We start from the raw sequence: 26285 nt of genomic DNA on the forward strand, positions 1-26285 counted from the left end.
TTCTTCTGACGGCTATTTTCAATATGTGGTTGCCATTTTTACTAGCTTGTTGCCACCGATGAAACTTTGGCGACACAACACTCAAATATTGTAGTTTCGAGGAAAATTAGTCACGATATCGAAAAAATTCAGCAAGCTATTGAAATAAAAACATGTACTTACATTCGATGCCCGTCAAAATTGCGGCGTCTTCTTCGAAGGCCGTTCCAAAATAACACGGATTTTATCGATTCCCTTTGCCAAACGTTCCCAACTCTCACGCAAGGAGCGTTCGAGAGCGAAGGCTTGTAATGAGACTTCAAAAGTCCCAGATATTGAATGATGGAACCTAGAACAAAGCTTTTCCAAGAGCCCATACTTTTTTCGCGATTATTTTTTGCGATTTTGGCGAAACAATAGAATCCTGACATCAGCGCTTCTTCCAAAACATGTTATACTACCGGACTGATAATTGTTTTATTATACGTTATTTTAAAGAAAATAACGACAAACGCATTATCGCACTGAACACAGTTTATTTTCGACAAGCCGTGTTCTTACGTGAACTTGACCTATTTTTGTCCAATGTAAATATCGATGTGCGACTCCTGCCTTAACTAGAAGACAATGGATAAAATACAGCGATCACTCCAGTCCCGATACCTGCGTTTAACAACTGGAAATCTAACCAAAACGGGTTTAGCTCCCAGTTCCAAGTTCTCCTCTCGTCGATCCAGGATAAATCGTGCGCGACACCGGAGAAAAGTGCGACATCATTTATCCAAAGGAATATCGTACGCCAGCGTTAAGCGATGACGTCATCATGTCATAAGTCATCGCTTAAAAATGTCACACTGGTTGAGAATAGTTATTAAAAATCTTTAAAAACCCAACGTTTCGGCTATTAACATAAACCTTCTTCGGGGGTAATAAAAAATATGATGAAGTGACAAGTTTTTTTTTAGGATCGCGTAGTTGCAAGCATGTTACAAGCATGTTAGGAAATAACCAAAATTCTTCTGCCACTGGGCTGTACTTATGCAAGCTTTAGACTTGAATGGGACTTGAATGACCACTTTTCCAATTGTTTTGCTGTGCTACGCAATGCCTTTCGTGCCAAAAAGCGGTCTTAGAGTGTTCAAACTGGCGAACCAATTGTTAGCTCTTTGAGCTTCTTGTCTTATATTGCAATATAAAAACGTTGTGAATAGTTTGTCATCAGGACACAATAATTAAGTTTCTAAACAGTAGAATCCTGATTTTTCCAACCATTACAGTATTACTATACTTGTATCAATTGTTAGTGCACTGGACGCTAGATTGGCAGGTCTCAGGCTAAGGAGTAGCCTACAACTTCCGACTGGCATTAATTCCATCCACGGAGCTTACTTAGATACTGCTTGTCACTTCATGTGGCATAAACCAGTGGCAGATTTAGGGGGACCCAGGGAGCCCGGGCCCCCCTTATTTTGGTTTAAAAAAAAAATCGCAGAAGGAAGAAAAGCTGACAGGGCAAGCAAACCTCTTCCCCACCCCCCACCCCCCACCCCCTTAGCTCAAGGTCTGGATCCGCCACTGTAAACTAAGGTTATTCAGGCTTGTCTACTTGCAGGATTAGAACTACTGCACATGTGACTATCTCACGATATTTTTAAGTCTTTTTTTTAAGTCTTCTTTCAAATCGAAGGAAATCCGAAATAAAAAGAGAAAAGCACCAAACAGAACTATTAACACGAATTGCAAATGACAAACTTGGAAAAAGGCTGTGTCGTCTGCGACCCAACTTCTTTATTCTTTTGACTATTTTGTTTTGATTGTTTCTTTTTTTTTTCCACAGGATTATCCCATTCTTTGGGGGATCTGTGCACCTAAACAGTGCAGTGAAGAGGATGTGACCAACGCTGTACAAGATATCTTTTCAGGTACATTTGCACCCTTTCCACACACACATCCCGCACGCGTTACCGTGACCGGCCAGAGACAGCAAAATTCGAAATCTTACGTTTATTCCCCTACTAAAAGTGTACTAGGACTAAAGAATACTTGTCAACGTCTTTGTTTAAACCAAGTTCGAGTGAAATAAAGCAGACTTCAAAATTAGAAGGGTTTCGACGGCCTTTACTTTTGTTCACACCGACGGTGATGGGAACTCGGTACTCAAAACCGGTCACCAGACTCCGAGATTTTGAGAGTTGGATTAAAATTGCCAATACGTACCAATTTTTATTTTTAGTCGTACGTTTTTGACACACTTCGGCAGCAGATGAGGAGAGTTTGATGGAGCCATGGTTCGTCGAGCTAAAATAAGCGCAACGACACTAAACGAGCTCGATATGCCGCTGAAACAAACCAAAAAGGTGTGATTAAGTATTTACCGAGCCCAAATTTGAGAGCATGATATTGTAACAATATCAGGTCAGTGACTTGATATCGCGGGATATCAGAACAGTAGACACGGCTTCTGATTGGCTCATCGCGAATTTGGTAACCAAGGCAAAACAGATACCTCACGTTTTTCGTTATAGTCTGTCGTTTTTGAAATCCTTGCCTGTTTACCAGGGTGCATGATAATGACGGAATGGAAATTTCGCCTTTTTTATTTAACTGAATGTTATGCTGTAGAATTTCAATTTTAGTTTCTTTTTCCTTTCCAGAGTGGAAACATTTTCCAAATGGTGTCTTCTGTTTTGTCACTTTATTTTCGCAAATTACCGCAGCTGATCTGCCCCCGTTCTACTCTGTTGTCTTGTCTACTTTATTTTGCTTGTTCTTAGCACAAAAGTGTTATCTTTGCACGTCAATTTCCTTCGTCACGAAAGTTTTCCTTCTAATTGACATAAATTTCCTTTACTAATAATTCACTTCCATTTGCTTCAACTTAAAGCTCCTGATATACAGACATTCATTGATTTCCTATGCTAAGGTATTTGTTTAACAATCTACTCTATGTCTGGCCTGTTGCATTCGTCTCTACCAGGAGCTAACCAAGAATTTGATAGCACAGTGTTCAAGCTAATCCCACACACATTCGATGATGCTGCCGCTAAATCTGTTTTCTGTAACAAGAAGTCAGAGTACACAACCGGAGTAATCACGACTTTGTAAGTACAGAACTTAAAACTTCCTTGCAAAGTATCTGGCCAATGTTTATAAATGGTCCTACATGCATGTGTATTTATAAGAACACATACCGAAAAAGTATAGTTCACTGGACAAACGTAGGTTTTATGACAAAAAATTTAAACAAGCAAAGTGATGTAAATAATTTTGCGGTTTTCCTAAACCTTATTAAATTCCACACATGGGAGGTTATTTTCATATAGATCACGCAAGCGAGACTTGTGTTACAGCAAATCTAAATTTGCGGACTGAATGGCAGAAAGTACGGAAAATGATGCAATTTCTGAGAATAGTTTTGTGATACCTCCCAACTCAAATAAGTTTTCCGATTGGAGGAGAGCATGTCAGGTGTCGTGAGTCAAAACTCACCAACTCCCAAGGGCGAACAAAACTCAATAACTCCCTAGGGAAACAACAACTTGAACTTTCGACTCACACGTGATCAGGTCGTGCTCCTTGAAACCGCGGCAAATTTGTGAGCCAGCCGGCGTCAAGCAAGCGATTTCTTCGCAGTTTTTTCTATTTTTGAGTTGGGAGGTATAACAAAACACTTAATAACTGGGCCCGCGGGGAACAGTGCGTTTTGTTTTCCCTCGACCTCAATGTTCCCCTCGGCTTCGCCTCGGGGAACATTCAGGGTCTCGGGGAAACAAAACTCACTGTTTCCCTCGGGACCAGTCATTAAGTGCTTAATGGTTTACATCGACATCGTAGTGTTAGGCCAGTGTTGTTGTGTGAAGAACATCGTTTTTTTTTTTCATGACTGAATTCAAGGAGATGGCATGAAAAAGCACAGTCATCCCAAACTCACGATTCGAGAAATTGACCAAATATTAGTGATTTATGTAAGCGTATCGAGTGGGAGGCGACTACTTAAAGTACGCAGTGTCGTTTTACACTTCAGGTAGTTGAGAATTTGAGCGCTCTACAAGTCATTGTACGGAGTTTAAAATAACGAAGAATAAAAACGCACAGCAAAATAAAATGTTACTTTTTGAGTATAATAACTATACTCACCTTCGCTGGTTTCTGTTGCCCAGTCGGCCTATTTCATCGTTTTGTTTTGTTTTGTTTCGTTCTGTTTTGTTTTTGCTGCTTCAAACACCTCAAAGTACCAGAAATGGTGTTCCTTAACCACGGTTAAAAGTTTGCCAGGGAACAATTTACCAACTTTGTTCGTGATTGACAGTTTGAACACACTGCGGCCTCACTATCTCATAGTCAGTCAAATAACAAGGTAGAAAGAGCTGTCAAAATAACCACGAATCAAAACATGAGGTTAGGAGCAGTGGGCAAGATGTCGGGAAACCAATCCTGGATTGGTGAAACACCCTAACAGGGGGCATGGGTAGCAGCCTAGCGCAACACTTACATTACATGTTTTGCTGCGCACACACGTGATTACTGTGACCACAACTAGTAACAGGTATAGCAGAGAAAATCAAGTTACTGCATCAGAAAACAAAACTTTCACATGATAGTGGCTCAAAAGAGTTGCTAGACTTAGGTAGCCTGTGCGAGTATACCCATCATCGTCACAGAGAGAGGACAAATAGCAACTGGGTACATGTTTGCCACAAACCCCCCTGTGGTCCTACATTGTCGATGTCGGCCGGGACGAATACCGCAGGAATTGTAAGTTCCTTATAACCATCCTGAAACGATGTTACGAGATTTGCTGTGTCCCTCCCTAGGTCATTATGAAAGGATTAATTACATTCCAACGTTGTTGTGTTGCGCTCAAAAATACCGTGCCGATGAGAGAATTTCTACATTTACTTGTAAACAATGTTTAAAGGAATACTTTTAAACCCGTCATATTCATTGTATTGTCAATTTGTACAGGGTCTTGTGTGGTGTAATCCTGTACCTATGCCTTGTTGGAACGATTGTCGACATTGCTGTTAGCTTTGCCAAGTCGAACTCCTCACCTCTCAACGCAAACGACGAACTCATGTCCATCGGAGGTGTCTCCATAGCGACAGACCAGAGTATTCCTGATGCTGATAAAACAAGTTTACTCCAGTCCTCCCCTGAGTTCAATCTTAAAGAATGTACAAACCATCAACAGGAACCAGTTTTACCAAGTGAGTATGCCATGGAATTGAGCCATCTTTCATTGGTTCGGCTCTACTGAATCAAGTCATGCTCCGTTTCGTTTGTTTTGACACAGATGTGGTAGTACGCTTCTTCTTGTGTTTCTCCTTAATTCAAAACACAAACCGTATTATGGATACCAAGGTGCCACCCAGCGTCATCTCTTCAATCAATGGTATGAGAGTGCTAAGCATGTGGTGGGTCATCCTGGGACATACCTACGATTTTTCACGAAGGATACCAGTCAGTGAGTACTCAAAGCTATCAGCAAATTATGCTAACAGGATTCTAAACCATCAAACTAATGCTAAAAAATGTACATAAGACATCCTTAGGAGGATCATTACAAACATTAAAATTTTGCTTTAGAATTTGACTGCCTTTCAAAGTCATTGGGTAAGTGTCTGGCAAGTGTCTTGGAACCAGGGTTGAAATCTTTCGTAGTATTTTCAAAGGGCCGCTTGCCTCACCTATGCGCCCTCAGCTACCCCTACACGAAGTTAACAATGGAAAAGTTTAACAGATTTATGCTAAGGTCTTTCAGTATGTCGTCATAGACCCTTTTCAGAAATGGGTACCAATTATAAATTCTTTTGTAAGTATTAAAATTAGCCTGACAAACCTCGTTTTTGAGTTGATAATTCAAAAGAATTTTGACTCCCAAACGAGGTTCCTTTCCTAATATTCTAACCCCAATAGTACTCCGTCCTGCGGACTTCGCACTAAAAGGGTAAACAACATGAAGATCGTGTGATTCTGCAATAGTGACTTGGATGTGAGCTTATTAATATAAAGCGTTCTCCAAAAGTACGCAATGTATTTGTGCTATCCAAACACGTCACGTTTGTCATCTGTTGAGAATGCAAAAGTTTATAACACCAAAACAATTCCTTTAGAATAGAGTGTCTATTTAATAAGCGATACATTCGGTTGAACTAACGATATTTTCATACGGAAGAAGAGAAAGTCCAATTTTTAAAAACTTGTCCGCAGTGTACCGCAACGCGGTTTTGTTTGACATGTATTCAGCTAGACCTTCTTGCAACCCGAAGGACGACACTGCTTCAACTTTGCATGGATTTAGTGATCCTGGAAGTTCGGTGACCTATGTTTTTCTTTCAGTAAATCACTTTCCATACCGTTTTGCGAAAAAAGAGGAAAAAATATAGATTAGAAGTTTTAATTTTCTACTAACGCACCATCAAATTCTTCTCCTTTGAGCTCTTAGTTAAGCTGTATGATCTGTAAGTGATGGTGCCTTTTGCTTAGTTTTTTTATATTGTTTCAGGCAATTTGCTGACGTCTTATGACATTATTCACCGTTTCACATTTCAAGCTGTTGGCAATGGAACCTATTCAGTTGACAGTTTCTTTTTCCTCAGGTAATTACTAGAACTGTTAAAAAGCTCAAAATCTAAAAGAACTGTTCTTTAGTTCGTGCTTAGATCTTTTTCACATTTAATCAAAGACAGTGTTTGTTTTCAAAAACAGACAGATGGTGCTCCGCTTAATAAGAATTGGATCATAATTTTATTAATTACAATTCTGCCAGTAAAACCAGTACAGGTAATTGCATGAATGTGAGTGCAGTTAAGGATTACACTACGAGTGATATTTGAAAATCTCTCAAAATTGCACGAGTCTTGCGGCGAGTACAAGTTTAAAGATTTTTCAGTTATCTCAAGTAGTGAAAATCCTCAATTACTCGAGCTTTCTTTCAATTAGTCATTTATTACTGTAAAATTCCACGTTAGAGCTCCTCCGGTTATAAGGCCCCCCCCGGATATAAGCCCTGCTATTTGCTAACAAAGATATTTTTTCTGGATATATGGCCCCCCGGATATAAGCCCATCTAATGTATAAGTGCGTTTCATTTGCGTTTTATAAATGTATTATAAATCAGTGTAATAGCTAAATGTAATGGTATGTTAACTTTAATTCGTTTCTCAGAGACGTTTTATCTCATCATTCGGAAACATTTTATATAATCTAATAGCTCTAAATGTAACGCTCTGTTAGACGTTTTATCTGGTCGTTCCGAAACATTTTTTGTATTCCGCTTATATGCCTCCCCGTTTATAAGCCCGCCCAAAAACCCCCTATGAACTTACATAAGTACAGGGCTTTAACGTGGGATTTTACGGTGTATGACTGAGAAAACTAGGAACTCACGCGCATTGTTTGGACTGAGTGGAAATTTAAAATTGACTATAAATATGTCTGCTCCTGGCCAATCTCAATGAAGTAATTTTCTCAGGCGAACAGAACCTCTATAATCGGATGTTCATTTTGACGTTTTCGTATGAAACCGATTCTTGGTCTGCCAAAGTGGTAAATCCACTAACTTCCTACCCCATGTAATTTCTTTTGTTATTTGAACGTTATCAACAGTGGTCTCTTAGTCGCTTATTTGTCACTGCATCATATGGAGAAGAAAAACGGCGAACTTCCACTCTTCAAGTATTATTTTCGTCGTTTTTGGAGGTAAAGTTTACTTCAGTAAGCAATTTCAACAACAAAAACAACAATCTTTGCTGTACAGCTGGCGTTTTTCATGCTACAACGCCCCATTCATTAGCTAGTTTATGGTCACATGACATCTAACAATGAAACTGTTTACCGCCAAATGCCATGGGCGGGCAACATTGCGAAAAATATGGCCTCGAACGGGAAACAGTTCACCGTTACCCGCGAAATGTTGACCGCTGTTGCACATGATTAGAGCGTGCAGTTGAGGGTGGCCTAATGTCGTCGCTGGAATCTGAGCGCGTTTTTCAAAATTTGCTTTTGTTTTATTTTGCTATACAACAAATCACTTAATGACTGGTCCCTTGGGGAACAATGAATTTTGTTTCCCTCGAATCTCAGTGTTTCTCTCGACTTCGTCTCGGGAAACCTGCAGATTCTCGGGAATCAAACCTCACTATTCCTCAAGGGACCAGTCATTAAGTGTTAATCAAAAATATCGATGATAAAAATTAGAATACTGGCTGCCTGGAATAACCATAGGGGCTAGCAGAACCAGGCACCTCCACACTAATCCGGATACAGTTGAAAATGAAACGCTACCTCGAGCTCGAATGAATGGGATAACATGTGCACATTTAAGAAATTACTTGATGTATTAAAGTTCTTACTCCATTCTCCAGGAATAACGACTTCCTGAACGAAATTGTCCTCCCATCAGGTGCCAGTCTACTGGATCTCGTCTAAAACGATGTTCTCTGTTAATTCTCATCGACAACACGGAATATAATATAACGCCAAACTGGAGAAAAAAGGATGTGCTTTCAACTTTATCCGAATTAGCTTAATACAAGTTTTACTCTGGTCTGAGTTGATTATACCTGATTCAATTCAAAATAGCTTCATACATCATTTTGTAAGCCCATATTTTTTATCATAAATCTGTCTCTGTTTGTAAACAGGTTGACTCCAACTTACATGTTTGTTTTGCTGTTTCTGGGCAAGCTGTTAAGATTTCTTGGTGAGGGTCCTTTGTGGCATCCAGAGAAGTTCGTATACCAATGTAGAAAATACTGGTGGACAAATCTATTGTACATCAACAATTTCTATCCGACTTTTGATGCACAGGTGAGATTAACCGCTCATCTAAAATGAAAAAAAAATGGGTTGAACACTAATTCTCCTAATGCTTTCGGATAACCGTTACTTGATTACAGGACAGTAGGAACGAATAAACATACAAGAAAGACATTTGTTGGGGGCGAGAAGTTGAGGAATGACAAGAGGCACGGAAAAATGTTATGAGCTTGACGTCACAATTACAGCAAGTCATGCAACGGATTGCTTGGATCGAAATTAACTTATATAAACTCATAAGAAAGGTGCAGTAAAAACCTCTAGGGAGATATGTTCGGACAGCACCACATGGCTTGTAAAGGGGAAACTTGTTTCTATTTCTAGTTGCCTGACAATCTACTGCTATGAAAATTTCTACGGATGGCAGGGAAGAGATCAATGGTGGTTTAATCATGTGATGCAGATATTCTGCTTTATCATGATCACATCTTTTAAAATCTCACTGTTGTATAATTTGTCCTGAAAAGGCGAATGTAGGAAATGTTATGCCTTTGGCACTCACCACATACCTTTACATGATGTACAATGTACACCAAGTCATGATCGACATTCACAATTCTTTTTACTTTCATTGTAACTTTTTTTGTAACTTTTTGCAGTGTCATTTTCCCTCACTTGAAGACAGGACTTCCACATTAGGTGGTAATTCTCTATGAATTCACAGGGAGTGATAACAATTAAATGGTGACTAACTTTAGCAAAGGAGGCATTCAAATGTCAGATTTTAACGTTAACTTTCTTCGACGAGCAAAAAAGTAAAGCACAACAAAGAAAACAGTCAGTGACATTCGGTTAACAAGTTAGTCAATCAAAAAATTAGTGTGAAAAAGAGAGCAGAGAGAGACAGATATATGGCTTATTGACCAAGCGCGAGGTCAAGATGCCGATATTGGCCAATATCTTTGGCGCGTTTATGGCCCGAGACGAAGCAGAGGTCCATTAACAGGCCAAGAAAAAAAGACCAATACCCAGCTATCTTAACCGAAGAAGCTTACTCAAGCATTTTTTATTTTAGATAAAGAACACTAAAAAGACTATTGGCTCGGGACACAGCGCGTAATCCCGAGCGGGCAAGATAGCGCCATCTTGCCCTCTTGGGTAGCCAATCGCAACGCATGATATGGTTCATCTTTCCCGTTCACTGAGCTCGCCATATAGAAAGTACCCTTCAAGGCTTAGATAGTTAATGTTCTTGAGTTTGATGTTATCAAACTGGAAAGAACAATACCAGTAGCTTTTTGAATTCTAAGTATGGACAAATATAGAAATTACTAAAGGAAAGGGCCTATTGTAGCAAGACAAAAGCTGGCGGAGGGGCTAAGAGGGCAGTTGGCCCCATCCCCCGAACCAAATCGGAGCATTTAGATTTCAAACTTTTTTGAGGATAGCATGCCTCCCCCCCTCCCACAACCTTCCCAGAAACTCGCTTCATTCCGTCCCGTTACAAAAATTCTAGCTACGGTCTTGTGTACCGCAACTTATACTAATAACTTGTGTATTACAAATTGGATATTATTTCATGTTCTCTCTACAGTGTATGGGCTGGACCTGGTACCTAGCTAATGACATGCAGTTCTACATTATTGCACCTGCTATCCTCTTCACAGCATACAGGTATAGGGAAGGGGGGAAGATGAAAGGGCGAAAAGGGAGCTCTGGGGGTACTCCAGTATGAAATGGTCAGCGATGCTCGTCGTCTCGCGGGCCTCTCAAGTCCAGTCTACTAGCGTGGGCTCCTTTCCTGAATAGCGGCTGGTAATCGAGTCTATTCCGTTTTAAATGGTATTTTTTAGGGGTGAAATAAGACTTGAGCCACGCCCAAATTGGTCTCCTTTATGGGTTTAATTCAAATTTTAGGATGAGCGTCCTCGATCTTTTGATATGGGAGTCCCAGGTATTTGGGTAATCTGATTCGATTTCCGGTAATATAGAGATTTAGCCAAGCCTAAAAGCGTAGGCCGGGTTGTTCAAAGCCCGATTGAGCTTACCCAGGACAAGCGACAATTTTGATTTGAGTTTTGTAACTTTGCAGTGAGATTTTCCGTAGACTCTTTGGCCTTCTGCTTTGAGTTTGAATAGTATCAAACTAAAGAAAACAAAATCAGTGAAAAACATTTGTATACAAGAAAAATGTAGACTTCAGTTACTTTTAATCCTGGGTTAGCTTTAATGGGCTTCCGAAAAACCCGGCCCTGATAACGAAAAGTTAACCTGACATGACCCCGCGATCCAAGGTGACAAATTGCTCCTTAATTTTGGGCGCAAAATTTCAGTTTCTAATTTCACATGTGAAATTACAAAATTGGTGGTGGTACGAAATTTCTCGGTACATGTAATTTGTCACCCATGTGGTTAAATGGTAATCAAATAGTATACCCGTCCTGTGAAATTACGAAATAATTTCACTTGGGTCTTGTCAAAGTTCGAATAATTTAATTTTGTTTTTTTAAATTATTATAATTTTGACAAAACGTGCGTAAAATTATTTTCTAATTTGACTCGTGACCATTTGATTAGCCATACTGACTTGTGGTCATTTGAAGTGTTGTCTTTCTTTTGTGTGTATTATTTCAGCTTGGTCTTTGTTTCTAGGTTTCGCCTGCGAGGACTGCTTGTTATTGTTGGTGTGTTGATGAGTATCAGTTTTATCACAACAGCAATCCTTGTTGCTCATTATGACATCGCGCAACCGACAAATCTAGCAGAACAGTAAGATGCATTTTTCTACCCTTGTTAAGTTGTAAGTAAATAATACGTCTCGGAATAGTCTTGCCTTAAAACAGCCAATCAGGGCACGCGTTATATCAGCTACTCACACCAGCCATATAATAATTTGTTCATGGTGGCTGGTAACGGTTTTCATCATTTTTCAGCACTTCTGCTCTGATGGATCAATGCTAATTGTGTTTTTATTTAATGCTACAATAATGATATCAAATACCTGATCATTGGTGAACAAGTAATGGCCTGCAAAGGGTTACTAGACAACCGTGTAACCTTTTAACACACCCTTCAGTCGTGGATAAAATGTAAGAGCAGGGAATCAGAGTCACATTAAATTTGTAAAAATTTAAGGTGATTCTGCGTTCCCACAAAATTGTTCAATCTTACCATAAAGTTGCATTTGAATATGGCGATCACATTTCGGTAATAAAATCAAAGTGGCTATGAGCCTCTCAACTTGGAAAATGGATCATCTGTAAATAGTGGCAATTTTGACGCCTCTGACTTGAGGTACAACAACAACAATAATCTTTACTTTAATTCATTTTAAAATTACATGTTATTTGGCCCGTGGATAGCAAGTGCTAATCTAGGCGGGCCGTTAATCGCTCATGCATATAACTAGATTAATTAAATAACAATAATAACAATTAATTAAAGATTAAAGATATAGTTTATATTATTATCGTTTCTGTATATTAAGGTTACTTCCCACCTTCAAGGGCACAAAAATTCGTTTTTTCTTTTCATTGACAAAATTTAGGTCAGTCATTTTATCTGAAGTTTAAAAAAGAAAAATATTTAAAAATTTCAAAAAGCGGCCGAGTTATTTAGAAAAAACGTATTTTCAAATAAAGTTAATAAACCGGGAAGGTGTCATAATCGCTAAATGGACGAAACCACCAAGGGAAATTGGATCATGTGTATTTTGTGCACCCTTCGACCGGTATATCGGTTGACATATCAATCGACACTCGACCGAGGTATCGGCCGATATATCGACCGACACTCGACCGATATGTCAGTCGACATATCGATCGACACTCGGCCGATATATCGACCGAGATATGTCGGTCGACATATCGGCCGATATATCGGTCTAGTGTCGGTCGATATATCGCCCAACACTCGACCGATATGTCGGTCGATATGTCGACCGAGAGTGGTTGTCTGATTGTCGGCCGACATGTCGATCGATAGGCTACCGACATTCCACTGATACTTCACCGATACTGGTGACTGTAGCCTGCGTCGCAGACGTAATTTAACCTAGGTTAGTAATGTCTGCTGAGCAGCGCAGATATCCCTGTTCTACCCCCCGCTTCTCAGAGGCTTCTTTGTATAAACCTGGCGTAGTCAGAATCGAACAAAACCGAACCAAAAATCAATCGAACTCAATCTAACCCGATCGGTCGGATTGGTTTTCGACTGCGAACCGCAAGACGTACATGTATTTCTGGTAGTCGCTTCTCCCTCTCGGGTTTTTCTCGGCGGCTGAAATTGGAAACTAGAGCCAGAAAAACCGGATGCTCTCGCAGGCTAAAAAAAATTACCAATACGTTATTTTCTTCTTGCCCAATAATCTTACGGATAAATGCACACTGAGGCTATTTTTAACATTCCCCGTGTCTTAGCCGGAGGGTAGAGTTTTTTGGTAAAAAAGAAAAAAAAGAAAAATAATGAATTGCCCCACCAGACCCATGATACACCAAGTTACTCACATAACTTATCATCGTTATAATCTTATCGATAAGTAGCACAAAAAGGTAACGTCACGGCTTGACACGATTGACATACGGCTGTTATAACGGAAAGGGAATTACTATTAATTACTATTAAAAATGAGATAGAAATAAGATATATACAAGAGAGTACCACCACCGGGAAAAAAAATATAACATACCAAAAGGGACAGTTATCACATCTTCTTGAATATACCCAACCAAGAAGTACAAGTTAGAGTACATGTGGAAAACAAGCGTAGCCTTAGTAGAATGATTTAACAACAAGTACGACAAGGCAAGGCTGAAACCCAGAAAAATCATAGGGACTACGCCAGTGAAGGCCAGATACCACGACAGCTATGGCGGTGTGAAAAAGCTGCTTAAACGTGAATTCGCGTTTTTTGATTTGTTTTATCTTGATTGTTTTGTCAAATGCTTGCGTAACTCTCCTAAATTTTAAGTCGTTCAGTAACCCCTCTTCCATGCAAGGAAATGTAAAAATTAAAAAACAGCGAAAGCATTAGTGCAATGCATGGGCAAATTCAAGACTTGGTTGTCTTTCATCAGTTCTATTCCAGCACCTTGTTATCCTTCATCGTCCTTATCCTTTTTCCTGTAAACTGTATTTTGTGTATTTGGCAGTATTTCACTTGAATGTCTTGCTTGACAACGGCTGAATGATCCGAACATAAAGCCTTCAGAAATTTTTAAGGTTGACCAAAAAAGGATGAAATGCGCATAACTTATACATCTGACACTGGCAGTCGAAGCTTTTGACTTATATTATACGACAGTCGACCGATATACCACCGAATGTCGACCGATATTCCACCGACAGTCAATGGTCAAAGTATCGGCCGCGTGTCGACCGCTATACCGATCGACACTCGACCGATGTTTCGGTCGACCTATCGACCGACACTCGGCCGATGTATCGGTCGATATGTCGACCGACATATCTCAGTCGATATATCGGCCGAGTGTCGGTCGAGTGTCGGTCAATATATCGGCCGATACCTCGGTCGAGTGTCGGTCGATATGTCGACCGATATATCGGTCGAGGGGTGCACAAAATACACATCCGGGAAATTTTCGCGGCAAACGCTCATCTTGGAGCTCGTATTTCATGTTATTTGGTTTTGTTTATGTCGCTTATTTGTTCTTTTGCCTTTGGCTACTTTGCCTGTTTTAGTTTCTTTCTCTTCAATGCGATAGCGAGATGGAAAATGTGTTACAATGCGATGCTTTTCCCGGGAAATCATGATTCATTTTAATTGACGTTTGCGGTTTCGTAAAGCGAGATAATCTCCTGGCGTGGCATGAGTTGTTTACGAATCTTTACGAGCTCAAATCTCGCATTTGATTTTGGGAGGAATACCTCCACTTTGAGCGAATTTACAGGGAATGCAGATTTGACGGATTTTCGTGAAATTTCGCCAGAACATTTCAGGGATAATGGCAAACGAAAGTGTGTCGGGAAATTTTGATATTTAGCATATTTTTTCCGTGGCGTCCATTTACGCCACACGTCTTATACATTTTTAGCTACTCCAACTTTAGATGCGGATATCTAGACAACCAATCAGAATATCGAAAAAGCCCGACACAGTTTTGTTGATTGATGCCTTGTAAATAAGACTGTGCAGCCATTTTGCTCGTGTGGCGGCATTCCATAGCCGATAAATTCAATAGAAGACTCCTCGGTCGTTTCACGCCTTACTCGCTCCTGACGCTTCCTAAAAGAAAAACTCGCTTAAATTGTATTTTTATCGTAAACTACATTTATTAAGCTTTTTCTGATATAAGTTTGTTGGGGGTATTATTGAAACTGGAGCGCTTACGATTTTTTTTCCCGAAGGACACCCGCGAAGGTGGGCGGTAACCTTGAGACTACTAAAACAAATCAGGGGAGAATAATGAGAGAAGACATTGATTTCAACTACTTAAAAGATTTCAGTTTACGAATAATCTCGTGTATCTGAAAAAAGGCATTTTCTTTGCCTTGCATAGTAATTCATTTTTAATTCTAGCTTTAAAAGACTTTTTTGGTAGCTCTCTTAGATTACGTGGTATCTCTTTTCATAATCTGGCACCGATTCTTGAGAATGCGTTTTTTTGTAATTCAAGATTTGAGGCTTTTATGTAAAAGTTACTGGAGGTAGAGGAACGGGTATTGTAAGAATGGACATCAGATGTTTTCATAAATAAACTATGCATTTTAATCGGCGCTGAGGCAGTATTGACATCATGCATTAATTCAGACAAGCTTTTATAATGTAAAGAGTGGCGTTGTTAAGAAATAGTGCAAAACGCAACGGTAAGAGAATACGAGAGATGTGACACCGTTAAATACATTCATGAAGCTATCGGTGATCCTCCCGAGACAACTCTAAAGAAAGTAGCGCTTCTTATCCGATCACCAAAGCAAGTAATAATTCTCATTTTCATTCCTATTTTTTTCGCTCTTTATTTTCCGAGGAAATATCAGTAATTTTTTATCCTTCTTTGTTACCTTTCGCGATAATAAAAAAAAGTATCCAACGTAGAGTCTTTACGCCACAAAGGCAGCACCGCGTCTCGCCTGCTCAACAAAGTTAATCCCTGTTCGGCGGGTTTCCTATTTGGCTGGTGACCAAATACGAATTGTTTCTTTTCCTTTTTTTTTTTCGTTCCCTTTCCAAGGCGATAGTAGTAACTGTAGAACTCCCGGTCTTGTGTAATGTCTTTCCTCCTGTTTATCAACTATTTGTTCATATCATTTCGCCATGTCCGTATTATTTACCGTATAAATAATAGGGAAATGCGTCCTTCAAATTCTCCTCAATTCTCTTGTCTGTTGATCTTCTAAAACTTTTAATCACGGCTTGACTCATTCGAAAATTCACACAGCTCATCAATTTTGTCATTTTCGATATCTTTTTCGGCAATTGAGTGCAGTTTAAACCAGTATGTTAAACAGACATCTTCGGGAAATGAGCTATTTATACAATTAGCTTCTACTTACATAAAAACGTTCGTGCAAAAATCTATTTATGTAGATCCTTTCTGCGGTAAGATATTGTGTACTTGCGTCAAAAATTCAAAGAATAACTGTTCCAAATGTCTAACAAGGAGTGACCCAGTGAAGGACTGATGGAGTGAAATCGCTCCACCACTACAACTTGGTAAATAATATTTTCAAAGTTAAAAAGGAGGCACTTGACTCGTTTTCCAGATGTAAGCCCTTAAGCGAGAATGAGGGTGTCATTAGGTTATTCCGCTGTCGTGGTAACTTGTAATGCCAAGAAAATGACTACAATTTGTCCACCGATGATCGGGCATTTGTTTAATGCCATTACTGTAATGCAATTGAAAAAGTGTGGCATTATAAAAAGTTATCAAAGTGAAGTGTGAACCATTCTGGAAACTGTCTTACGGTAATTGTTTTCTTTTATTTCTGTAATTTACAACCGTACATTACCGCCACAATAAAACTTAGTTAATTGCAGTACACAAGATTTATAAATACCTTGACGAGAAAAAATTGGCCAAAAACGGTTTGGTGACGTTTGATGACGTCATTTTATCAAAATCACATAACATGACGTCATCGAAGCTTCTTTCACGTCAGTTATTTTATTACTAATTTTACCATCTTATTCAGTGCCAGTGTTTAAGAATGTATAATTCACATTTCTCAGGATAAATTTTATCTTAGCGCCATAAGGAAATCGTGAACAATTGTGCTATTTTATTGCAGGCTTCCCGGTATCGATTCTCAGTCTCTCATAAATGTCAAGCCTTACTGTCGCATTGCTCCGTACCTTGTTGGTATGGTGTTGGGTTACTTACTTATTCACTCAAAGGACTGGAGGCTACGCACCAAGGTAACAACATTGTTAAACGCCTTAGGTGCTTAGTACTGCATCTGACATCGATTAAAATTGTGTTTGCATGTACTTAATGCGGGTGGTCCTTTCCTATAATACCATAATGTTTTTTTGAAAGTGTAGGTTTAGTCTCATATTCATGAGCTTCTCGTGTCATGCAATAACTTTTCAATGCCAAAATGTGGCACTTAATACAATTAGCATGTCTAGAAAAGAAACTGTTCTCGTGCATATTTGGTATTCCCTGTATTTGTCTTCTGTAAACTAGTTTCCATTGGCCTCAAAGGCTGAAGTGAGCTTATGAGTTGAATTACAGAACACGCCACATCTAAGCCCAAGAACGCGTGTGTATTCTAAATTCCATTGCCGAGTGTGCCACTTGATATCACGTAATTATCACGTCAAGCTCGTCCAAACCTGCACAAAAATAGTCTCATGATATCTTTAGAAAAACGCTACTATAGCTGGTAAGCTTCGCGGTAGATCGACAGGTTGTCACCATTGACTAAAGTCAGTAAGAGCCACAAGTCATGAACCATACCTAAGTTTTCATCTGCGCATGTTGTGCTGATATTTTCAGGGTGGATTAAGCATTCTTAGTAAGCTTTAGCATCATGAGCATTTTATTTGAAGAAAACAAATCTCCTGATAAATGTACAGTTTTTGTTTATGCTATTGGAGGGAGAGGGAACGTTAAGCAATTAGGGCACAGTAGCACAGAAAATATCCTGCTACCGGTAGTACAACACAGAGGACATATAGAAAAGCCTGGCAAAAAAGATGTTGAATAGTCTTATTACCTGTCGAGAATATGCAGACAAGAAGAGACTGTTCTATTACCATATAACCAACGAGTTTATTAGCAGTGTTAAAATGCTTATGCTGTAAACACAAAAGCACCTGTCCATAATAAACGCTCTCAGTTTTCTCCGGGCCTTAGATAAATCCATTACGGTAAACACTCAAGAATCCAGCGATTCGCTTCGAGAGCATTCATAATTTATGAGGTGGGAGGGCTACTAGGATTTGGAACGTGGCGGGGGGGGGGCAGCCATTTTCTCGGGTAGCAATTTGGGGGGAGCTGGTAAAACAAATTGAAATCAGAGACATGGAAAGGGGGAGGGGGGGGGTCATAAAGAAACTTCAGCTTGTATGTTAGACGATTCTGGCTGGGAATCACTCATCCGGTGGTATGAGGGCTCTTCAGATCCTAAATATCAGGCTACATATTTATTGGACTTGAACAGTAGATCTCAAGATTCAGGGTCAAGGATTATTTCTCATGTAGGGTGTCAAGTGTGTCCTATAATCCTGCAAAATCCTATGTTTTTAGCATTAGCACTTAAAGCTGAGGAAAGAAATCATCGCAGGAAATGTTACTTCTTGCTTAAACCAACAAATTAAAACTGATGAACCTGTTGGTATGTACGGGTCCGCAAATGATCCCGGACCGGAAATGATCCACGATAGGGACCGCAAATGATCCCGACTAAGAAATAAAGAATGGAATGGATGGTGGGATGGTGTGGATAGGAATTGGCGTACGTGAATACCGATGTTTTTATCAAAGCTATCTTATAATTATAATGGCTTACAACTTGCTCTTTTTTTCATACTTTCGACTAAATTTTGTCGCTAACTACGATGTCATGAATATCACCACTCAATCATCAAAACACGAGTTGGCTTGCATTTCTTTGCAATTCTCAGTAAAATTATAATCGGTGCAACATACGCTACATATCTTCCTTTGTTAAATATTGATGTTTCGGTGTTAGAGTTAAATCACATTTTATCAGCCATTAACGCCACTCGTCTAAAGTTTTAAACTAAAATCTAACCATGAAGCAACTGTTACAGAAGACGCTGTCACCTGAGCAGACCCACAAGCCTACAACGCTTCATCACTCTGTAAAACACCTAGTGTGTAGCACTGGAAATTCGAACAAATTTATTTTCTAATTTCTCCTTGGTCGTATTCTGGCTTTAACTCCTCGGAAATGACTACTTGAGTATTCTAAGAAGCCAAAATTCCAAGCTATAGTTATGAAGTTCAGCTTCATGACCAAGCAAGGCCAAGGCTTGCTCTTCGTTTTGACAATTAGCTGCTTGATAAGTGTTTGATGCTATCGCCACCGGGATTTCGAGAATGTTTACAAGTATGTGTTTTTCTAAGACTTCTAATTTAATAGGTCGTCTTCACGTGACGTGCTTTTATCCTCATCACGCATGAGAGGCAGTATATTTATATCTGTTTACAATTAGCGGGCTTCGTTTGGAAACCAGAGCATTTTGAATTTCAGGGTTATGGATGTTGCGTGACAGAAGGTTACGATTGAGTTTGTTGAAAAATATATACTTATCTCATGATTTGGAGCCTTTTTATAAGTTAGAGCATTAGGAAAAGTGCTTATGTAAATGCTTGTTTGTTTAGTACTGATAATCAGTCGCCTAGAAAGCCAAAGTAAGTTCCAGATGTTTACACTATATTCCAGCCGCCATCTTGGTGTACCACGGATGTACACCAACATGACGTTTTCTTACTGGGCTCTGTAAATTTCTGGGAAACATTTACGACGAATATCTGAAGTTTGGGGAAACGCACAGGCCTAAAACTTGTAGAAGTGTCTTATTTAGTTATCTTCTATAGCGTACATCACAATTTCTTAGCTTTGTCCACTGGTTGGTTTTCGCTTTATTATTTTTTTTATTGCGTGACAGTGAAAACGATCTGTACCCATGGAAGAACAAAACAGCAACCGTGGAATATTTTTTTTTGTAAACTGATAAAAAACGTTTTTTAGTTCATAATTTTTGTAGATGTTCTCACCTTCCTCTGATATAAATCCATGCCATTCCTTATTTTTTGATCGGGATCATTTGCGGTCCAATATGAGGATCATTTCTGGTATCATTTGCGGACCCGTCAGGTATCTGCGAAACAAATATAAGTCTTCCTTAAGATCAGCATATTCCGTCTACCAAAGAACATTTGAGGCTTAAAAAGAAGAAGAAAGAGAGAGAAGGGCAAAAAACGCTGAGAGAGGTGAAGCTGCTTGAAGAAAGCAGGTCAAAGGGGTAAATGGGGAAGATGAAAGCAAAAAAATAAACCGCTCTTCTTGCAAGAGCAAACTTAAGTGAACAAGAAAACAGCATAAGAAACAAACTTTCTGGTGTTGGTTAACTCGTCAAAGACGGAATTGTAAAGCTAAAGGACTCCATCAACAATAATGGCAAGGCAGGCACTGCACAACTCATGATAGACACCGCCACAACACAGGCAGAGAAACTCACCAAAAAAGGTGACCGAGGTCGAGAAAAGCAAAGAAGTGCAGAGATTCGCAAACATTAGTCTCTTGATAGAAGTTTGGAAGAGGCCACAGAGAAAGAACCTAGACATTATACGTTGCCAAAAACATCCAGTGGCATTACTAAATCCCCAAAGAAGAAGAAGAAGGCACTGAGAAGAGGAAGTAGCAAAAGTACGAGGACTGTTTTCAGTAGCGACAATGGCAATGTCCAGCCGAGGTTTTGTGCTTCAAATGTGCCAAAAACCGTTTTAGGTTACGTCTTCAGTTTTTTCCCTTTTCGTCATGCTACAGATGCTAAAAATTAAATCAACTCCAGGAAAACAGTGAAATAGTTAGATAAACTGAACAAGTGAGCCGGCACTCAGGTTGTTTGTTTGTCCTATATTATGTTCTGGTCAATTTCTATTAAATTTTTGAATAAAACTGTCCTATAACCCCATAAACTTTCCATCCGTGGGAACTTGGCAAGAGCCCTGATTCCAATGTATGAGTGCTTCCCAAGTCTGAACAATACCAATCATTCCTTCGCTGTTTATGTATGTAACACCATTGTAAACAGAGCAAATCAAAGCATAGTAGATAATTTATTATTTCATTACCTATTATCTGCAATCACGACAGTAAATTTGATTTGAAAAAAGGGCACATAATACAAAGTGTACAAAGTGAAACCATCCATTGATCTTTATTAGATATAGAAATAGATGACACAAAAATCTTTATCCTCTAAACCTCTGTCGTTCTGGGGCGTCACTGAGCAGCATCTCAGGTTTCAGTGGGGGGGGGGGGGAACCCACGGGGTGAAATTTTTTCGAAAACTGCAACATCCTCCTTGCCCCCTTCCCATAAATTATGAATACTTCCAAACTGTTTCTTCCTTTTTGTCTTGTAAGGTTCACACATACTCATTCAATATGGCTGGTTGGTGTGTTGCTATCATTCTCGCACTGTCTACTCTGTATGGTGGATACAAAGTTCTAAGAAAAGACAATCCTCAACCATTCTCTCGTGCAGAGAATATCACATACGGGACTTTCTCGCGATGTGCGTGGAGCTTGGCACTAGCCTGGGTAATTTTTGCTTGTCATTGCGGGCTCGGAGGTAAGCCGAACAAGAGGGTATTGTCAAATGTTTGATGTAAATGACACAGAAGTCTCTCTGAGTAAAATAATCATTCTGTGACTTCTGTGTCTTGTTCTTTTACAAGGAAAAGATAACAATTTTCACAATTCCGGATCTTCCCTCCCGTTTAGCTGTTTGATAGAAGCCTCGAGGGGAGAAATGGAAGGCAGAAGAAAGGGACAAAAAGATTGCTTCGAAGCAGGGGGAAGGGTGAGGGGTAGAAACAGCATGCATAACACCGTGTTCAAATACACGACACTACAGCGCCTTGTTTCGTCACAGAGAGAAGATAGCGACTTCAGTACACATTTGTGACGAAAAAGTACCGTGATTGACAGAAGAATAGCACTGTGCTTCACTGTTCCTTCCCTTTCGCTGAAGATGATGTTTCATTTAATACCGTACGGACTGAAGGACGAGAGTGACAAGAATCTTTACTATCCTAATAGCTTCTAATATGTAGTTCTATGGGATTCACGGTACAAAAAGTGCAAAGCAATTGGGAGAGTAAAATAAGGTATCCACAATGAACTTCAAGCAATACTTTAAATTCCAACTACAGAACTCGAAAGATAATTACTTTTCATTGCTTTTTTTCATTTGAAGGTTTGGTGAATAAGATCCTGTCTGCTGGTTTCTGGATTCCATTGAGCCGGCTGACATACTGTGCTTATCTTGTTCATCCTATTGTTATCATCGTACTTCTTGGATCATTTGAGACCGCACAGGCCTATTCTGACGTTCATTTTGTAAGTAACATTTGATTAATTGTCGTGAGTTGACATGGCTGTTTGTAATGTAAATGTAAAACAGGTTTCTGATTTAATTTACAGTGTTTTAACATTACAGCTTTTGCCGTTACTCCTTTTACTTAGAGGATCACATCTGGTGTATCACAACATAAGCAGATCTCGCTGGCTTGAGTTTGTAGCCGATCTAACGAGCGCTCTGATTGGCTAACTGTAAGGCATTATTCCCGATCACGGGCCTGCAAAGTCAAAGCAAAAAGCCATATGATAACTTGAAGGTTCGGCCTTTACGGGAAGGTCTCAAACTTCGACCTTGCTATCGCTCGGTCAATACGGCATGGTGTTGGTTTGACATTTTCCCGTAAAGACCTCACTCTCGGTTAATAAGTAGTTAGCAAGGGCACGATTTCTGTGATTGTTCTATGCTTTCAATAGACAGTCATGTAAAGTCGCTCGAAATATTTTAGAAAAAGAAAAGTTATCAAAGAATCTGTGAAACGTCACGCGTACCAAAGAAACAAGTTGTTTAACTTGTTTAAGGACATCATTTGGATCCAAAAACTGGCGGCCAAAATCATGCCTTTGATTTAATTTTAGTTCTTTTTTTAAACAGATTTTATCATTATTTGGTTACCTTTATTGACATTACACATATTACGACGACGGCTTTTACATTCTTCCTGCTTAGTTTCTTATACCTATCAGATGCATAACTTATATCTGTTAAAATGCCTTTCCATCTTTGCAGGCTTTTCGTTTTGTAAGCTTTGTCTTCATGTCATATGGAGCAGCCTTCATTGTGTCTGTGTGTGTGGAATTTCCCATCATGCAACTGGAGAAGCTTATCTTCAAAACTGATCGCTGAATTCTGACGTCATACAAGCCTCTTTCCAGATTTAACACAGTTGGCTGTCGTATATTCATAACTTTTAGTTCAGTTTAGTAAGATAAGTGCTTCCTGTGAAACATTTATTCTTCGTTATTCTCCAGTAGCTGAATGGGAGAAGTGTCTTAGCTATTCACCGGCTTATAGCGATTATTCAAAAAAAAGTATAGAGTAAGTAGGTAAAGAAAAGCCTGGCCTTAGAAAGTCGTGTGTGGACAGGCCCAAATACGTTTATCTTACTGTGAGTAAAAATAACGTCTAACTTCGTATTTTAACAGAAGAGCCTCGGTAGAAATCTACGAATGCATGACTAGACATTAGCACTTGGTAAGGAACACCTTACGCACTACGTTTTCCAATCTACATCGATGAAATCTATGAGATTTGCGAAAAAAATACCTTGTGTCGCTGCTTTTACAAAAATCAGCGAATGCATGAAGAAAGGTCTGGAAGGTTTGTTTCCAGATTCCGTTTACAAACAAAAAGATGAATCTGGCACTAAACACTTTTTGGATTGATCATGAACCCAGTTTTTTCACTTGGAGTCGCCTGAATTCTTTCGAGGCAAAGATATCCAGACTTGAAATGATTTGCCCTTTGCTGTTACAGTGCTCCCGACACGATGGTGTTTTTCCAAGCTACTAGCGGCGGATCCCTCCTCTCTTTTAAAGTGAATAATTAAACGTGTGCCTTTCAATAAATGCCCCCTCTCTGTGCTCTCTCTACAGAGCGATCTCCCCCCTGAATTGGTCATGTTCATAAGTAAAATGAGACATTGATTGTTTAAGCAAGGCTCCCCTTTTGGGAACATCTTGACACCTGTAGCATACATTAGTTAGATTTCTTCCTAATTAATAGTCGATATACTATATTTTAGTTCCATCCTAGACAGCTGGCAGTCTGTTTTTTTTTTACGAAAGCGGAGGAAGGACGTGGGACTTCCGACTTCCGGCTTCCGACTTCCGACTTCTGCGTTCCGACTTCTGAGTTCCGACTTCTGACATCTGAGTTCCGACTCCTGGCTTCTGACTTCTGAGTTCCGCCACAGTTCTCCAAAGAAATTCTCATATTATGTTTGGGCGACCTGTGGATAATTGAAGCACATTGTGTTGCCGATACATTAACTGAATTCTACCACTCTATGAAAGAATGTTCTGTAACACTTTTCCGCGATTCATGGCTATTCAACGTCAGTTTTTTTTTAATGCACGGCGGTACAAATTTTACATCAGTTCAATGATACTAGATTTTTGTAAACCTCTTTTTCATATCAGCAGTAAATAAACTTTCTTAAAACAAGTGGTTGGGCCGAGATTTTTGCGGTAGCGCAAAGCCGTTTGAAGCTCGTGTTGTTTCGTTTTCGTTAATCGTTTCAAGACAATGTCGCCATTTCACAACTGGTTCTCGTTTACCCTTTTTTCCCGATTGGCACGAAAGGAATATACGAGCCTGAATTGTTGGCAAATCTTGGATTTTGGATGAACAACAGTTAACATGATAAAAGAAGTACTTTTCCTTCTTGACTGTTGAAGGAAATAACCTCTTTTCCATTCGCTCGATGCCTGCGATCTCTACCTGTCGCCAGTATCCTAATTATCTCTCGCCTCCGTACGGCCTCAAAGTTGGTCTATTCATAGTTTCTCTATTTCCTCTAGCATGTAGTTGAATTGGGAAATAGGAAGGTAAAAAAATCTGCTTCACAGAATACGACAGAGTTCTAAAGTCAATATAGTGTCTCTTATCTGCTTCGTGAAAATAAAGTCACTTTGTTCTGGTCGAATGCAAGCCAAAGGAATTCCTTCCCTTAGATTTGAAGGACAGTGCTGTTTTCCTCTTGTTACAAGTAATATTTTTTACTAAAAAAATACAACCAGTGGAGTGCGTGCGCATGCGCAAACCTTGAACTGAGTCACCTGCCAAAAAAGGACTGTCTTAGTCTGTTAACTGGTACCAAAAGTACGAATATTGATTCTGGAAGCTCAGGAGGTTTAAGTGGAAAGAAAACCGTCAACACGGGTCATGCTTAAACGACTATTTTTCTTAATAAGGTAAGAATGTTCACTTCTAAGACGTTTTAGGACTATGATCTTTAGTTTTCACAGATCGAACAGAGCTAACTTCACACCCCTTTTGATCTTTTATTTATTTATTTAACTAGAGGTGGTATTCTTTGTTTGTGGTGCTTTATAGAGCGGTAATACATCTCAGTTCGAAGCGTCAAAATAAAAGTTTCTTTTTTGCTCCAGATGGAATTATTTTCAGATTGATTATTTATTGATGTTGATTCTACACTGAAAAACAGGCAGACCAAGTTAACCGCTCTAATTAATCGTTGATCCATTACAAGGTCGAAATAGATTCTTCATCCAAACCCTCGTGTCAAGGCAAACTCAATACCCTTAGGATCGTACATCGTAACGTTTTTTTGACTTTATAGAACAAGCTCGTCTGAATCAATGCAGTTTCGATGTCAATCCTCGCCTGTATTAAGATTTCATTTCATTTTAAACGTCCAAGAGGTGTTCGATCGATTTTATTGGTAGACCACAAAGACAGTATTTTAATAGATAAACACATGATCTATTTGAAACAATGGCATCAAACTGGAATCATGTACATAAATGACCTGTTTGAGGAAAATGTTAACCTCTTATCACGTGACAAATTTCAACGAATCTTTCGGCTTCGTGCCTCGTTTACAACGTGCTATGGTTTAATAAGCGCCATTCCACCAAGCTGGAGACGCACAATCAAACGCACAGAAATCGCAATTGAAAATGACGCGTCACAAGAACCTTCTCTGCCTAAGAATTTCACCACCCGTGCTGTCTATGCAGCAATTATACACCACTACTTCCAACCCCCAACTGCTGAACCAAAATTACTGTAATATGGTTTCTCGAAAGAATGCTTAAAGAAAGTTTATAACCTCCCCTTTGTTACCACGCTCGAAAAAAAGCTTCAAATTTTTCAATATAAAATTATCCACAACATACTTCCAACTAGGTGTTCCCTTTTCCGTATGAAGCTATGCGAATCTGAAATCTGTCAGCTATGCAAAATGCAACCGCAAACATTGCCTCGCTTATTATACCTTTGTT

General features: G+C 39.4%; 1 protein-coding gene across 1 annotated transcript; it reads left to right on the forward strand.

Annotated features, from left to right (window-relative positions):
• Positions 1-554: 554 nt before the first annotated feature.
• On the forward strand, positions 555-24782 carry LOC145501174 (nose resistant to fluoxetine protein 6-like). The gene is made up of 12 exons (XM_081480710.1): positions 555-3080; positions 4945-5186; positions 5273-5443; positions 6485-6578; positions 7588-7680; positions 8625-8790; positions 10334-10413; positions 11392-11508; positions 16987-17113; positions 21321-21528; positions 22156-22298; positions 23047-24782. The coding sequence occupies exons 1-12, from the start codon at positions 2926-2928 to the stop codon at positions 23161-23163; spliced, it is 1713 nt and encodes a 570-aa protein (XP_081336836.1). The 5' UTR covers positions 555-2925; the 3' UTR covers positions 23164-24782.
• Positions 24783-26285: the final 1503 nt, after the last annotated feature.

This window comes from Orbicella franksi, chromosome 10 (genome assembly GCF_964199315.1).
Source record: "Orbicella franksi chromosome 10, jaOrbFran1.1, whole genome shotgun sequence".
Classification (NCBI taxonomy): Eukaryota; Metazoa; Cnidaria; class Anthozoa; order Scleractinia; family Merulinidae; genus Orbicella; species Orbicella franksi.